This window comes from Nicotiana tabacum, chromosome 11, assembly GCF_000715075.1.
Source record: "Nicotiana tabacum cultivar K326 chromosome 11, ASM71507v2, whole genome shotgun sequence".
In the NCBI taxonomy this organism is placed as follows: domain Eukaryota; kingdom Viridiplantae; phylum Streptophyta; class Magnoliopsida; order Solanales; family Solanaceae; genus Nicotiana; species Nicotiana tabacum.
The window spans coordinates 9538306-9555652 of record NC_134090.1 but is presented as its reverse complement, the minus strand read 5'-3'; the positions used below and the strand labels follow the sequence as shown (position 1 = coordinate 9555652).

At 35.2% G+C, this 17347-nt stretch overlaps 1 protein-coding gene across 1 annotated transcript; it reads left to right on the top strand.

The window, feature by feature from the left end:
- The first annotated feature begins 8048 nt into the window (after nucleotides 1-8048).
- On the top strand, nucleotides 8049-9643 carry LOC107767929 (14-3-3-like protein 16R). The gene is given in 4 exon segments (NM_001324962.1): nucleotides 8049-8592; nucleotides 8685-8807; nucleotides 9143-9259; nucleotides 9353-9643. Coding segments are annotated over 4 exon segments (777 nt in total). The 5' UTR covers nucleotides 8049-8112; the 3' UTR covers nucleotides 9410-9643.
- The last annotated feature ends 7704 nt before the right edge of the window (nucleotides 9644-17347 follow it).

Below are 17347 nucleotides of genomic sequence, written 5' to 3'. Positions count from 1 at the left end.
AATAGATGCTCGTGACTTGTGACACCCCGGTTTGGGCTGTGTCGGGATGGTTTCTTCTATTGTCATCGTTATTTTCCGCAAATTATGGTGATTATATCATGTTTAGAACTGTTTATGATATTTAACTATTTAAAAGAAATGTTCTATTTTGATCAAGCTGGTCTTGTCTTCACGAGAGGCGCCATCACGACCGGGTTTGAGAATTAGATCGTGACAATGTTACTATTTTAGATTCAACCAATTTCATAAATTAACCTTTATTAACAATAGCATAATTCTGCAAATAAAAAACACCACTAAATTGCTTATCGTATACCAATTTAATTTCAAAATCAACTTAAACTAATTAATGACATATATTGGATTATTCATTTATTCTATATCGAATTGCAAAAAGATGTGCGCATTTCAATCCCATTCTCCATTTACAATGCAAACTCATGCTAGCAGTATTATCCAATACAATTTGCGAGTGCTAACATATATAGTGAATTTCTTTATAGTTAGTCAAGTTGTTTCAACCATAAATTGAATATTGGCTAGGATTTAAACTGTAACTATCCGACCGGTCGTTTTGAGAACTTGCACTTCTCTCGAGAGTTTGGGGACACAAGTAGCTCTATATGATGTATTAGGACTTGTGTGCAAAATTTGAGTTCATTCCAAGTTGATTTAATATGTTTCGCCGTGAGTCTTTGGAAGTTGAAAGTTCGAAAGTTCATTAAGTTTGATTTGAGGTGTTTTTCGTCGTTTCGATATTGTTGTGCGTGATTTAAGGCCTCGAGTAGGTCTGTATTTCGTTGTGGGACTTGTTTTTATGTTCATACGAGGTCCTTAGGGGCTTGGGTGAGTTCGGATAGGTTTGAGTTGTGTTGCGCTCGGTTTTCTTATGTTTCAACATTGTTTTTTCAAGCATAAATGGTATCACATTAAACAAATGAGATCCGATTTCTGTTTTGATTGAAGCATTAGATCCGTATTGTAATTAAGGAGCCATGGCAAAAAGAATCGTCAAATTTGGACATCGTACAAGGATTTTATGGTCAATTTACTAAGAATTGGGCGGCCAGATTTTTTTAGATTAATTATGAAATTCCCACTGACTTCGTATTTAAAAGTCTGCATTATTTCCAAATATTAAAATCAATATATCTCTTTCATTATAAGGTCAAATGGAGTGATTAAAAAACCTAACTTGGCTGAAATTTCACAAGGAATCCATTGGTAACATCAAAAGCGAGTTTTGAGATTGTTTGGCATATAAAACAAGGCAGAACAACCGGGCAAAAATACTTAATATCGAAAGTTTGTTCATTTGGTCATATTTTGAGTTGGGGAACTCAGATTTAGATAATTTTTGGAGGTGATTTTCACTATATGGATTGGAAAAAGTGTTATATACTCGATTTTGGTTATATTTCATAAATTCACCTTCCTTTTAGGCATTTGAATGATGATTTCAAAGTGAAATTTGAGGGTTTTGTCTAAATTTTTATAAAGTGAATTTTTGAATTTTGAATATTGATTTGGAGTCGGATTTGAGTGAAACTAGTATGGTTGGACTCGTAATTGAATGGGTGTTCAGGTTTTGTAAATTTTGTCGGGTTTCGAGGTACGGGCCCGGGGAGTTGACTTTTTGCAAATTGTCTAAGGATCATAGCTTTGTTAATTGAAATTGTTTTCTCTTGCATTATTTGATGTATTTAAGTCTTCTTTGGATAGATTGGGCTGAGCAATGGTGAATTGGTAAAGAAAAAGCTAAATTGAGTATTGAGTTGGCCGAATTGAAGTAAGTACCTTGTCTAACCTTATGGGGAGGAAACCACCTCTTAGGAACTGAGTGAATTGTGCTATCTTGATATGTGAAAGCAGTGTACGCAAGGTGACGAGTATGTACACAATTTATATGTGGTGTTGACCGGTTGGATTGTCTAGTCTTTTTCCATGCCTTTAATCAAATTGTCATAATATGTGGTATCTTATTGTTAGGCTACACTTACATATTCTATATGATGTTGTTAGCACTTATTTACCACTTGATCATTGTTTAGCCTTATTTGACTTAGTTGAAGTTATTGTCTTCCTTGTTGTTTTATTACTTCTTAATTGTGAGTTCCTCTATGACTTTGTGCATATATGCTACATGTCCAAATTGTTGTGATTGCCTGCGCAGGTATCGTGTGCCTTACCTGTCTTGTTATTTTGTAAAGGTCATTGTATTCCTTTGATTTTACGTGGTTCTCTTATTGTCGTGTACTCATACCCTTGATTGTAGAGATTCTGGTAAATTTGGTTATTAAAATGTTGTTGTTGATTTAAGTTATTGTACGGTAGGATCGGGTTGCACACCGCAACATGAGGAATAAGGGTGATATATTGAGGAGGAATAAGGGTGAATTATGATATTGATATTATGTTGTGGTATCGGGTTGCGCACCGTAATATATATATTTTTTTATTGTTATGATATTGCTATTGTACGGTGGGATCGGGTTGCAAGCTGCAACAGGAGGAATAAGGGTGATATATTGAGGAGGAATAATGGTGAATTATGATATTGATATTATATGGTGGGATCGGATTGCGCCGCAATATATTAGGTTTATTATTGTGATATTGTTATTGTACGGTGGGATCGAGTCGCACGCTGCAACAGGTGAAATAAGGGTGGATTGTTATGGTGAATTATGATATTGATATTATATGGTGGGAACGAGTTGCGTGCCGCAACATATTATGTTTATTGTTATGATATTGATAATTGTACGATGGGATCGGGTTGCGTGCCACAACATATCTTGTATTTTGGTATCCCCTGTTTTACTGTATTGGCTTTAATTCCTTTGTACGAGACTCTGATAATCTGTATTTCTGGTTTTCACTGTGTTCTGAGGATCGAGTTATGGTCATTGACTTATTGCCTTGCCGTCATTTCCTGAGCTCTTTTCCTAATACTATTATTCTGGCGAATTGATTTTCAAAGTGAATTTACTATGTTGAGTCATTACCTCCTGCCCTGCTTAGTTGTTAGTAATATAGTGATTTAAAGTGAAAGAATTAATATCATGCGACCTTGTATGACTTATAAGTTAGAACTCGGCGTATATTTCAGTATTTACTATTTCTAATAGTTGTTATATTTTACCTCAATTGATTTCTCAACTTAATCTCCTTAACCTGTTTGAGGTTTTCTTTTATTTTACTTAAAAAAAAATTGTTGTTATGTTTTAATTTAATAAATTCTATATTAAATGCAATAGCTATTTGATGTTGAATTTTATTCAAAAATATTATTTTCTCCACTAAAATGATTTCCAAAACAAAACTCATCTTTCTCGCTAATTTTCTATTTGGTCTAGAAACTGTAAATTTACTTTATGGTATATATAAATGGACTTCCTTGATCATCTTAATTAGCACTTGATATAGATATTATGTATCGAGTAGCACGTGGTTTTGCCAATCCAGAAATCATACTGAGTTGACCAATTGCAGGAGTGAAAATATACGCAAACCATAGATATCCAGGAATGAAATTGCAAAGTATAGTGACTCACTAGTTAAGCGAAAAACAGTAAAGAATAAATTCCCATAGAAAAACCTAGAATCCTTAATGTGTCAAAGTTCCCAAGAGCTTCGATGAACTCAGGGCAATGCTCGCACCAAAAACAGGTACCAAGATACTAATGGCCTTGGCTTTCAGCCGGCCAGTACAGAATAACAATCAAGAGAGTAGCAAAACCCCCAAATTTTTAGTAAAAAATTGATTTCAAAGTCTGTCCCAAAAAGGAAAACGAGGGGGGTTATATAGTAGCCAAAAATCGAGCAAACATACGAGGAAACAAAATAATTTAAACAACAAACAAGGAAAAGAATTATGCAATTCGATTTGAAATCAATTTAAGAGAGAAAATTTGTAAATCCTATTTTTTTAGGGAAAGTGTCAATCAGCAGAATCCAAACAAAATCGAACTCACACAATGTAGAATCGAACGCGTGTAGATGAAGTACGGTCCAGATTCAAGAAATAGGACTCATTCGGACAGAATCAGAAAGGTAGTACTTGTCATATTTAGGCAAGTACTAGGTGATACCATGGAGAATCAACCAATAGCGGAAATACATAAATATGGTAAGTAAATAAGAGAAAAATCCCATTAGAAGAGGGATTATGAGAAGGGTTTAGAGAGGCAGCGATTAGGGTTCTTCAGAGAGGGGGAGAGTTTTAGGGCGGCGGGTTTACTGTGTAGGATCAAACGCGTGTAGACGAAATACGATCCAGATTCAAGAAATATGACTCATTCGGACAGAATCAGAGAGGTAGTACTTGCCATGTTTAGGTAAGTACTAGGTGATACCATAGAGAATCAACCAGTAGCGAAAACACACAAATATGGTAAGTAAATAAGAGGTAAATCCCATTAGAAGAGGGATTAGTAGAGAGGTTTAGAGAGACGACAATTAGGGTTCTTCAAAGAGGGGGAGAGTTTTAGGGCAGCGGGTTTAGAGGGAATGAGATTAGGGTTTAGGGTTGGGTGGTTTAAAAGGGGGGATTAAATGTGGGCCGCTGATTTTAGAGATCAACGACCAGGATTTTAAAGGGGTGTTGGGTCGAGTTAGTTAAATGGGTCGCGGTCGGGGTTATTGGGTTAGTGTATTGGGCTGGTTTGATTTGAAAATTGATCAAAAAATTTGGTCAGTTTTTAAAAATAGAAATTAAAAGAAAAATAATTTAATAATATACCTAAATAAATATATAATAGCCACTTCTGCAAATTAATACTTTAAACAATAATAGGAGACTATGGTAAAATATTATTTTGACCCAAAATGAAATGTCAGTTGCAATAAGAATGCAAAATATAGGCTATTATTGCAAATTTATGTGAATAGCCTAAAAAATATTTTTAAAAAATATACTCTCGCCGTTCCAATTTATGTGAACCTATTTTCTTTTTTATCCGTTCCAAAAAGAATGATCTCTTTCTAAATTTGGAAACAATTTACCTTAAACTTACAATTCTACCCTTAATGAGAAGATTTTATAATCACACAAATACTCTGGCCTCTTTTTGACTTGTTTAGGACCACAAATTTCAAAAGGCTTCATTTATTTTAAACTTCGTGCCCAGTCAAACATGTTCACGTAAATTGGTACGGAATAAGTATTAGGAATGCAAATAATAATTTTACCGGCAAAAGCTGGCCTTATAATCTCCTGATTGTTAAACCCTAAAAAGAAAAAAGAGAAAGTAATAGCGAATATGTGGAAGAAGAAATTATTAAAGGGAAAAAGTAGTTTGAAAAGTTCAAGGAGTTGCTGCGTTTTATTGGACCAGTTTCGTCCAGAGTGTAAAAGGGAAAAATACATTATACAGTTTTACTGATGCTCTTAAAAGTTATAGCCAGTAAATTATATATATTTCGTATATTAATATATAATATATGTATATTAACATATATTTTTTGTATATTTGGCTAGAAAATAGTATAATTATTTTTGATCGATCAGTTAAATATATGAATTTTTATTTCCTATAGCAAAGGTTAACACCTTATTTATTTTAAATAAATATCATTTTAAAAAATTATATTCTATAGATACCTTTTAATGTTTATAGCAAAATATCTAATTTTGGTTTCCTCCTACCCCTAAGCCACTAAATACGCTATTTAGTTACACTATTTTCTTTCTCTCTCTACTTTGATACATGTCATTCTCTTCCCCAATTTCCTGAAAACACGATGCTCAATCTCAAAATTCCTCTCACCCACATCACCTACCATTAGCCACAAACGGTGATTTTCTACTCCCTCCTGCGCTTTCAGACAACCCTTCAAATCTTCAACATATGTGAAGGGAGGTCCAAAACACAGAAATAGAGAGAAAAAGAGAGAGGACACAATAGATTTCGAGCCATATGAGCCAAAACTGGGCAAGAAATAATTCCTGTTGAGAAGCAGACTTCTGTGGCTCCTCAACAGGTTCAAGCAGCCAACCCAATTTGCAATACTGGAGGTAGAAAATAGTGAAGCCATTGAGAACAATCAACTGTATTTGGTAGAAGGAAATTCTGGGCAAGGATCTGTACAGAATGTTAGAGAAATTGGCAATCTTAATCATGCAGCACCACCTTTCAATCCTACTACTCCTAGTAAAGATAAGTCACCGAGAAATCCCTTTTCCACTTGGAGGTTCTCCTAGAAGAGATTATTGTACATGATCAATTATATTAAAATTAAAACTTGGAGACAGTGAATTTTGAGCCAGAGGAAGAAAATATGAGGGACGAAGATCTGCTGGGTTTATGGTTTTAAGAGTTGTTGGTTCTTGGTTTTTACGCTATATTTTTATGTATTCATTATCTTTTTTTTCATTGTAATTCAATGTATCTCGCTGTATTTCATTGTATTCGCTGTCTTTTTTTCCCATTGTATTTCAATGTATCCTGCTGTATTTTATGTATTTCATTGTATTCACTGTCTCGCTATATGCCATGAATGTATTCATATATATTTTTTAATTAATATAATTTATGTATTAAGATGTATTATATAATTTTTCTAAAAATTGCTATGTTCTTGGAGTATTTTTCGGTTAAGAATCTTTTTCATAACTGAAAATACAAATTTTGTGTGTTATAATTGAGTTTGTTGAGTTATATTAGGGGTCTATTATGTTAATTAATTCACTTTCCGTTTAAAAACAGTGCAATCCCCTGTTTCACGCCGTGAATACAGTCGAATATAATAATATGTCTAGCTGTAATCCCATATTTCACGCCATGAATACAATCGAATACACTTGAATACAACAACTGATTAGCTGGACTTCCCTGATTCACGCCTATTTTTGAATACAGTAGCTTAAATACATCTAATACATCTTATAACAACAAAAAACGTATTTACAATCCATAATATAACAAATGGTATTTATAAATAGCTAATTACCACTAAAAGATAGTGTTTTATGAAAATTTCTAAAAAAAAAACTAACTTCGCTAAAAGTAAAATTGGTAAAAATTGCACGGGGCGCACTATTTGGTCGCCCCATTTAATCTATACCCATTTTTTAAAAAAACTTTTAACTTGTATCCACTTTTTAAACAACTTCAGCTCCCTTCCCCCCCTTCAGTACCTCACCAGAAGAAAGCAAGATTGTGTTTTAACATTTATAAATAACGATGGAATAGTAGTATCAACAAAGTGAAGAGAAAATGCAGTTCTTTATCTGCATAAATACTAAAGGGGAGCTAGATTTTGATAAAAGTTGGTATCCAAGTTCTTTGTGCATTTAATTTTTCTCTTTCTGATGTTTTTTTCATTTACAGATATTTCTCTACTGGACAAAATGGTGATATATGATAATGAGAAACAACGAGTTGGATGACTTCCAGCAAACTGCAACAGGCTACTACTACCAGATAAATTACTCATAAGCATGAACAAATACTTTATGACTAAAAATCTCAACGAGAATCACCGAAGTTATAGCATCTATCTAACGAAATATCAATTTGAAACTAGCTTAGAAATATCAAGCTAGCTCCAGAGCTGAAGTTTCCCAGTTACAACACAAAAACTTCAGCTCTAGAGTTGAAGTTTCCTAGTTACGACACAAAACTTCAGCTCTAGAGCTGAAGTTTCCTAGTTACGACACAAAACTTCTGCTCTAGAGCTGAAGTTTCCAGTTACAACACAAAAACTTCAGCTCTAAAGCTGAAATTCAGGCCTGGCTACTAGAATGCTAAAGTTTTGCGTGATTGCCTTTGCTACTTCAGCCCCGTGTGCTGAAATTATGCGAAAAAGCGGGTACGCTTGCAATATTTTTTGCAAAGCGGACATAAGTTAAAATGTGATACAAAAAACGGATATAGATGCAAATGCCCCGTAAAATTGTTATCAGGCCCACTTAATAACCGATCAGACTTAGAACCCGGAATCGGCCCACAAAGCTGAAAGCCCTCTCCGGTTCCCACTTCGCACGCACAAAAATCAAACTGAGAGGAGGAGAATCCTAAAAACCGCTCTTTACTTTCTCTGCATTTTCTCTCTCTACAAAACTTCCTCTTTATTTCCTCTCTCATTTCCTCTCTCACAGCAACATCAATGGCGTCGCCACGCGAGGAGAACGTGTACATGGCAAAGCTTGCCGAGCAAGCCGAGCGTTACGAGGAGATGGTTGAGTTCATGGAGAAAGTCGTCGCTGCTGCCGACGGCGCCGAGGAACTTACCGTCGAAGAACGCAACCTCCTCTCCGTCGCGTACAAAAACGTAATCGGAGCACGGCGAGCCTCGTGGCGTATCATCTCCTCCATTGAGCAAAAAGAGGAGAGCCGCGGCAACGAAGATCACGTTGCCTCCATTAAGGAGTACAGATCTAAGATCGAGACCGAACTCACCTCGATCTGTAACGGCATTCTCAAGCTCCTCGATTCTAAGCTCATTGGCGCCGCTGCTACCGGTGACTCTAAGGTGTTTTACTTGAAAATGAAAGGAGATTATCATCGCTATTTGGCTGAGTTTAAAACCGGTGCCGAGCGAAAGGAAGCCGCCGAAAACACTCTCTCGGCTTACAAATCCGCTCAGGTTAGATTTATCATTTTTGTTTTAGATAGTAAATTATTAAAATTCTGGAGAAAAAAATGTTAAATTGACATTTTTTGATCTCGTGATTTCAGGATATTGCAAATACCGAGCTCGCTCCTACACATCCAATCCGATTGGGACTTGCTCTCAATTTCTCTGTATTTTACTACGAGATTTTGAATTCTCCTGATCGTGCTTGTAATCTCGCCAAACAGGTCAGTAAATGAGTACCTTTCATTTAAAATTTTTTGTCTTTGATTAAATCGTTTTATTATTACAATGGCTTTGATTATTGTAGAAATCAATTGTTAGAGCTAATAGCTATCAGTTGCTACATGAATAGACCTAGTTATCTTAATGAATATTTACCATAATTACTAATTGAATAATTAGATGCAGTTTTCCTTATTGAAAATAATTAGATAGAGTTTTGTTGAAATTGATAAATTAGGCATTGTGGGATGGTCGGTTACGTTTAATATAATGATATCCATTTTTATGGTTGATCTTTTTAAAAATGATTTTTATGGTTCATTTGATCATATGAAAGGCCTTTGATGAGGCAATTGCCGAGCTGGACACATTGGGCGAAGAGTCCTACAAGGATAGCACTCTGATCATGCAGCTTCTTCGTGATAACCTCACTTTATGGACTTCAGATATGCAGGTATATATTTCTTTCTTAATGTTAATAAGATTGTTTCTTCACCATTCTCGGAACCATTTTATTAATCTCCGAGTCTTGCTGAATCTTGTTTAGGATGATGGAACTGATGAGATCAAAGAAGCAGCAAAACCAGACAATGAGCAGCAGTAAACTGGTGACATTTATTTAGGATTGAAATTCCATGTTGCAACTTTTTATTTTTCAATTGTCTGAGTTCAGCTCTTTTAGTTCTAGATATTGTGATTTGTAATACCTAAAACAACTGTTTCTTGTTATTTGTTGTTTTTGTTTGTTTCTCTGTGGATTTATCTTGTATTTGGACAATTTCCTTTTTCTCAAAGGAATGACTTATTGGGAATTTGATCTACCTTTTCAATTCACAAATTTGATAGGTTTCTCTATTTCACATTTACATGGATATATATTCAAAGACTTTGTGCCAAACTAGACATTTGGTCAAGATTGAAGTTTCTGAGAACCTCATCTCTTGTCTTGCATATGAACATTGACCTCAAACTTCAATCTTTCATTTATTTTTAGGTAGGTATGACAACTCATCTAGCATTAGATTTATGTGACAATCCTTGTGGAAAACACCCTACTTCTGGGTTATTAAATCTTTGTTGTTGGGTAATAAACAAGAACCCTTGCTTTCTTTGTCCCTTTTGAAATGACTTGCCTATGGCATTCTTGATTTAGTCATAAAGTCTGTTCTACTAAGTTTTAGTAGTACATCCCTTTTAATTATGCCAGCAAGGTGACCACTCACGTTATTCATTTAGGAGGCCCACCTACGCTTTCTGGTATTGGATAAATTTTTTTGTCGATTCTCTTATGGTGTCTTGGTTTGAAATTTGAAACTTATCAAGTGCTGTAGCCTGTAGATATTGCTCATTGGTGAATAGGCTATAGTATAAAATACTCAAACTTGGATAAGCCCTTTAGACTTTAGTCATTACAAAAGTTCTTGTCTGTTGTGTCCTTTCCAACATCACCAGTTCAAACTTTGACTGGAAAATTGAAAACAATGTTAGGTACCTACCATTCATTACTTTTAACTGCTATGCTCAAGCATTTCTTCTTGATGAGTACAGTTGGCACTAGGCACTTTTTGTTCTGCTTTTCAGACTTTACAGTTGGTTTTATTGAGGCACTTTTCTGTAGTTAAATTAAATTGATACATTGTTACTTCACTGTTTTCCGTTTGAATTCTTGGTCCTTTGGGGTACTTGATCCAATCAAATCTGTTGGTTGTTGCTTATAAATGAAATCAATTTGGAGACATTTTCCAATTAGGAGAGCTTGTTGCTTATCATTGATAATAACATGCTTTAGGCAGCCTAACTCATAACAGCTTTCCAATTTTGTCGTGTGTGATGTGGATGCCTTTTCCACGCTGTATCCACGTGGGACATAAAGTATTTGAATGCCTTCTAATGTAATCTTGTGCATGACTTACAAATTACACAAATTTGACTCTAATGTCATTTGGTGCTTCTAAAGGGTCATTGAATGGTTGGCGGCATGTTCCATTGAAGTTGTAAAAAGGTTGGGTAGGTCTGAGTAGATTTTCATTCTTATCATGCAAATTTTTATTTGCTGTCAAAGATTCACCAAATTATTGAAGTAGAAAGGAAATTGAAAAGTGGGGTGGTGCGGCTGAGTAGTTAATTATCTCCTCATGACCCCCCAAAAAAAGAAAGTTAATTACCTCCTAAGGGAGAATAATATAGTAGTCCTTTAACTCCATTCACTTTTATTTGCCATGTATAATAAAAATAAATTTTTATTTTTATTTGTCACTTTACGCATATCAAGAGAAGACAATTTTTTTTTCTTATTATACCCACAATATTTGTTACTTATTTCAAATCATTTTCTCAAATCCAATAAAATATACATCAATTTATATGAGTATTATGGTAAATTATGCACTTCATTTATTATTTCTTAAGGGGCGTGAAAAATTATAATGTGCCAAGTAAAAGTGAACGGAGAGAGTAGTAATTAATTTCTTATCAATTTTTCTTTTCCCTTTTAAGTTAAGGCTATCGTTTAGTTGACCTCACAATTTTCTATGTGTTTTTTGGTAGAGAGTTGAGCTTGTCATTCTTGAATATTAATCGTGTGACATCTGAACTTTCTTTTACGCTGAAGAAGTTGTATAGTTTAAGAACTTTGACCGATGAGGCTTCGTTAAAATTGCTTGAGGTTCTAAGGTCCCAGAGTTTTGTAATCTGATTTTTCAAATATTAAAAAAGACATATTTAAAAGCAGTGACGGATCAAGGATTTTAGATTCGTGGGTGCTTAACTTTTTTGATTAAAGTACTACATATCTCATTGTATAAGTGCATAATTATTTGAACATGATGAAAAAACTCATAATATTAATATTATAGACGTCATGAAACTGTGATGGTTAAGGCCAACTAGCGAGAAAAGAGATTGGTGGATTTGCTGTTCTAGGAGAGCAGTTCGTCTTCAATTTACTGTTCTAGGAGACCAGTTCGTCTTCAAAAGGATGAACTTTGGAGTCTCTTTTTAAGTATTTTTTTTCTTTTGTTGTTATACTGAATTAGATAAAAAAAGAACATAAAAAAAAATTAGCAAAAAATCGAAAAAATAAGTAGAATTTGTGTCAAAATAATGTCTAGTGGAAAGAATAAAAAAATAGACCTAATTGGGGCAAAAGAAAGAAGCTTGAATCTTAATAATATAGGGAAAATACCTACTATTAAAAAGGACCTTTCCTTACTAAAGCACCTACCAAACTTCAGCACCTTTCCTTACCAATGCACCCATCAAACTTCTCATTACCTGGGTGATTGCTGCCTTGTTATATCCATTTGGTTAAATTTTTAATATAACTACACACACTCTTTGTCAAAATCAATGGGTGCTTAAGCCCCCAAATGTGATACATAGATCCACCACTATTTAAAAGACGATAAACAGTTTAGGATGTAGTGATATAATAGGGGTATTATCACTTCTAGCTCGCGCAAAAAACTATTTATATTCGATAGTGTATAAAATTTGTATAATTTATATATATATATACTTACTAACATTCTAGCTGAAGGTAGTATATTAGCACCCTACCCATTTTGTCTTTTCCTTAAATACCCTTAAATTTTAATTTCTACTTCATTAGTGGCAGGGTTTTTTTGTCATTTGCGCTAAAGCCGAATTTACTTCTCTAGGCCTTAGCTCTCTCCCGATTTGCCTACCTATCTCTTCTCTCTAGATTAACTCTCTCTCGCTTCTCTCTAGCATTTGTTAAAATTTGAATGAGGAATTCTGGTCTATGAATCGAAATATTGTAGCTTTTGTGAACTCGTAATTTGGGTCCTAATTGAGAACAACCTACCATTTTTGACGAACTCTGAAACTTGAATTTGAGCTTGAAATTTTGGATTTCTGATAGATTGTTAATTTGGGTTTGTTCAAAGTAGTTTTGAGATAGAAACCTGAAGGTAACTGCTGTCGAAAGCATTGGTGGCACAAAAATTCAAAATTCTCCATTGACAAACCTTAGAAGCTTTTGGGTTTTGTGTCAGATCTGAACTATTATACTCAAAATCGAATGGGTGTTAGCTTAAAATGCTGGAAACTGTTTCGCGAATTGGAATTCGAAGTTTGTAGAGTATTGGCAACTAATTTGATGTGGACCTAGATTGAAAAAGCAATTGAAACTCAAATTTCTTAGATCTGGAATTTCGAATGTGGTAGTATTGGTTCCATTAACTTTTGTTGTTCTTTTTACTAAACTAACTAATAAAATTAAGCTTCCACTTTTTTTAAATTAAAGATAACAGTTTTTTGATACAGTAACAATCTTCAATCAAAATCGACTTAAAAGAAAGTCAGCACCTTCGTTCCCTTTCTCCTTCGCAAAGGTGCATGCATGATTACAGAAGAGAGAGACCGAGAAAGAGGAAGAAGAAAATGGATTACAAGATGGTGTTGGATCTAATTTTCTTCAATCACCTCTTGTGCAATTGTATGTTGTAGCCCAGGCAATATATTTCACTCTATAAACTTCCAAGTCCCTTTTTTTCTCCTTCTACGTCTATACCTGCTAAAATTAATTCCCTTCTCTTTCTGTTGATGCGGCTTTTGAGTAGGAAATCAAGTACTAACATTTTAACCATGCATAATTACAACTTAGGCCTGCACCCTTGACTCGACATGTATGTATTGCAAACTGACAAGATCTTCACGATATATTTTCTCTCTCTACAGCTTTCAAGCTCAAGAGTCAAGAAGAAACATAATGATAATACTTGCTTCAATTAGATCCCTGAACAAGTTCTACCAAGGTAATTGTGAATCTGGCAATTTTGAAAGACTGGAACTTCAAGAGAAGGGGATTATGTAGGATATTTTACATTTATAGGAAACTTTTGTCCTAAACAATGATTCAAAATTACTTAGCAGAAAGATATACTCTTCACATCAAAGCGATATACACAAGTAGAACCTGAGCACCACACAGTGTTCCAGGCCTTGCTCGCCCAGTTCCCTTCTGCCTCCACGGTTTTCTACCAGTCATAGTAACTTCACTAATGGTTTTAGTTGAATGGGTTCCCTGCAACATTCAAGAGTAGGTCAACAATACCATTTGAATCCTCTACTGCCTTGGCAAGTAACTATAATTTATAAAGCTTATAGAATAAGGGGAACAAGTATAAAGATAGTAAACAGGTAGGAGAATAGGAGGCCCTAATTGATTTAAATGATCCGCCTTAGATCATTTTTTATTTGCAACAATTTTCTTTAGCAAGGCGATTTTTCCCCAAAGGCATATGAGTTTCTGTGGTCTTCATATGCCTCAAAATGATCATCCTGATTCTTTTTTCCCCAGTAAGTCTCTTTGTTTCCCAGAGAAGTAATTGACAGTAAGATGAGAAATGGAAAATGATAAATGGCTCTTAGACATGGGAAACACAGAGTAAAACATGAATAGCTCGCCAATATGTATGCTCTATAATTCAAAATTTGGGATTCAAAAGAATCGTACACATAACTGTTGTCGTTTTGCTAGCTGCCATCTTGTCACACCTCCTTTTTGCGCGCCCGCCCCGAAGGGTTAAATGCGCGGGTGGAGTTTTTCCAATTTAAGTGACAATATTCGAAATGAGATTATTTATTTAATTCAGAGTCGCCACTTGGGAAAGGTTTGGCTTTTGGTGTCCCAAGTCACCGGTTTATCTTGAATCCCAAATCGAGGAAATTTTCGACTTTTCCAAATGAAGTCTGCGAACCAGAAATTCTAAGTAAGGAATTCTGTTGACCCGAGGGAAGGTGTTAGGCACCCTCGAATCCCGTGGTTCTAGCACGGTCTCTTAAATTGTTATAATGGCTAAATATCCGATTTAAATACATGTTATGACTTACGTGCTTTTATTAAGTTTAAACCGCTTTTATTATTATCACTTATTTTTTATAGAATTGCAACGTCGTGAAAATGCACCTCGAACCACGTCACAATCAATGCACCCGTGATCGTCGACACACTCGGACTTCGTTGAGATTCGGATTTGGGTCACATCAATGTGCACCCGAATTTAAGAATATGATTTAATTAAGCCGCGCCTACGGAGTCTAACGCGTTATTATTTTGTAGAAGGCCATGAAATTTATTAAATGACCTATCCTGAATTCTAAATAATTATCATGGTTATTTATTGAGGGACCCGCAATTTTTGCATTTTTATTTGGCGAGGCTCAATCTCTATTTTAGAAAGGATATCCTAAAGCGGCTACATTTCTAATGCATTTGTCTCTAAAACTAGAAGAAAAGGTACATGCTAATTCAATTATAAGCTTTTGCCTAATCTGGATCCTTGTCAATTTCTGATTAGTTATTTACAAAGTGGAGAGGCGTCATACCTTGTGAGACATGCTTCAATTGGACAAAGAAGTTACATTCGAGATTGACCCAATGCTATACGTGCGTCCAAAACCTTTCTTGAATTGAATTTAACTAGACTTATTTAGGCTGGATTAAAGGAACTAACTACTACGTCTTATTACTAATGGGGATTCGAACGCGCTGCTATATGCTGCCTAGCGGGTGCTGATAAAGGAAAACTAAAAAATAACACCAAATATCATCGCGTAAAACGGAAGTTCTCTATTGTATGCATCTCATTATAGTTAAACAGGAATCCGGTCGAAAATTCTATGTCAATTATCCATGCATTCTACATATTATACTATTGCATCTTGTACTGGCAAACAACTATGAACTAAGATGCAAGAGGCTAAACTTGATTAAGTATTATCTAACTAATCTTTCATTACTGAATCAAGCTAATCAATTTATACAACAGAAATCAGTATATCACAAACATTACGAAACAGACATCTAAATCTTCTTCAAGAACTCCTTTCATTTCATGCTTTTGAATTGTTACAGTTAACACCAAAATTGGATCTGAAATGTGTACCTGGAGAACACTGAATACTGAAATGCAAAGAAGAAATGAAGCAGAAAGGTCAGCAGCAGCAGGAAACCAAATAGCAGCAGCAACAGCAGGTAACCAAATAGAAGCAAAACCCAGTGCAAGAATGCAACTTAGAACCAATGAAAGATGGCAGAATGTAGCAAATTCCCAGCAATATGGAATCAGATTTTAACCAGAATGGGTCCAGAACTGGACTGACACTTCACACAACCAGTAATCTCAAACAAGACTCAGGATAAGTCAATATGGAACAGGCACAATCAGACCAGTTGAGAATCAAAACAAAAAATGAGAAAAATGCAGTTCCCCTTTTTTGTGTTAGGCCTCTCTCTGTTCTATTTTTGTCTGTGTGTTTTCAGACAACTCTCTTTTCCTGTTTTCTTATCAAATCCCTCTTCTATCAGTGTATTCCCCTCCCTTTATTATCAATCTCTATCTGTGTGTGTGTGTGTGTGTATCAAAATCTTTGTATCTATCAATCTCCCTCTCTCTGTGTATTACTCTAATATCAGATGGTATCCCTTTTCCTCCTCTCCTCTTCTATCAGCCCCTTTTCTAATTCTGTATATGACTATCTCTAATCCCTCTGTATATCTCTGTCCCCCTCCCTGTGTCCCCAGGTCCCTCTCTTATAAGCCTTCACCTTCCCCTTTTAACAGCCTGTTTAGAGTATATCAAACACCCCTCCCATGTGCCCTTTTCTTTTCAGTTCTACTTTAGCTAATTAAATATAAAACCCCATCATTCCCCTGGCAGCCTTAAACTTTCCCATTTTATTAACGAAAAGCAAATATGGGCAGTAGAATATATCTGACAGCATATGCTGTCAAACCATTTTTAAAATCAAAAGCCTTTTTATGCAGGAAAACAGGCTGTGCACAATGCACATGCTGTGCGCAAGTGCACATGCCATCAACTCAGATTTCAGTTACAGACCAAGCCTTAGGTTTCTGAAATCATATTAACGACTATAATTAACAGGACTTGGTTCTTAATTGATTCAGGCAAATGTTCAACAGAAGCAACTCGATTTGTTATTGTTCGGACAGTTGAAACTAATTGACGACACATGTCGACTCGACTATATTAGCATTAACATACACAATCGTAGCCAAAAATCAGACATTTAAACAGTATCGATACATGGTTCGAATTATACTGACTAAGCAAAAATACATTCGAGGAGTCAACTAGTCAGTCCAAACTCGAAAATCAGCTACTTGCACAAACAAATACATAATGCCTTATCAGAATAGGAGGGGGGGATTTAGACAAGCAAACAGAGGTTCAGGCAAAGTGGTTGAAGCACAGTTGATAGAGGTCAAGGACATAAACAGAAAACGAACAGACCCTTACAACAATCAAACGAACCAAAACAACTAAGAAAAGAAAGAAAACTCACCTTAAACCGCAAAAGATCAAAACCTTAACTCGGACTTGGTCAGGCCTTTCTTAAGGCTGAACGGACTTTAAACGAAGTGTTTCTCAGACGAGAAACACTTTGATTAAAGTCCATTAGACCTTAATCTCTTCGGTTGGACCAGTGACGGAGGAACACAAAATTTCCAAAACTCAGATCTGGGATTCATGCCTCCCTGATCAGATTCGGACCA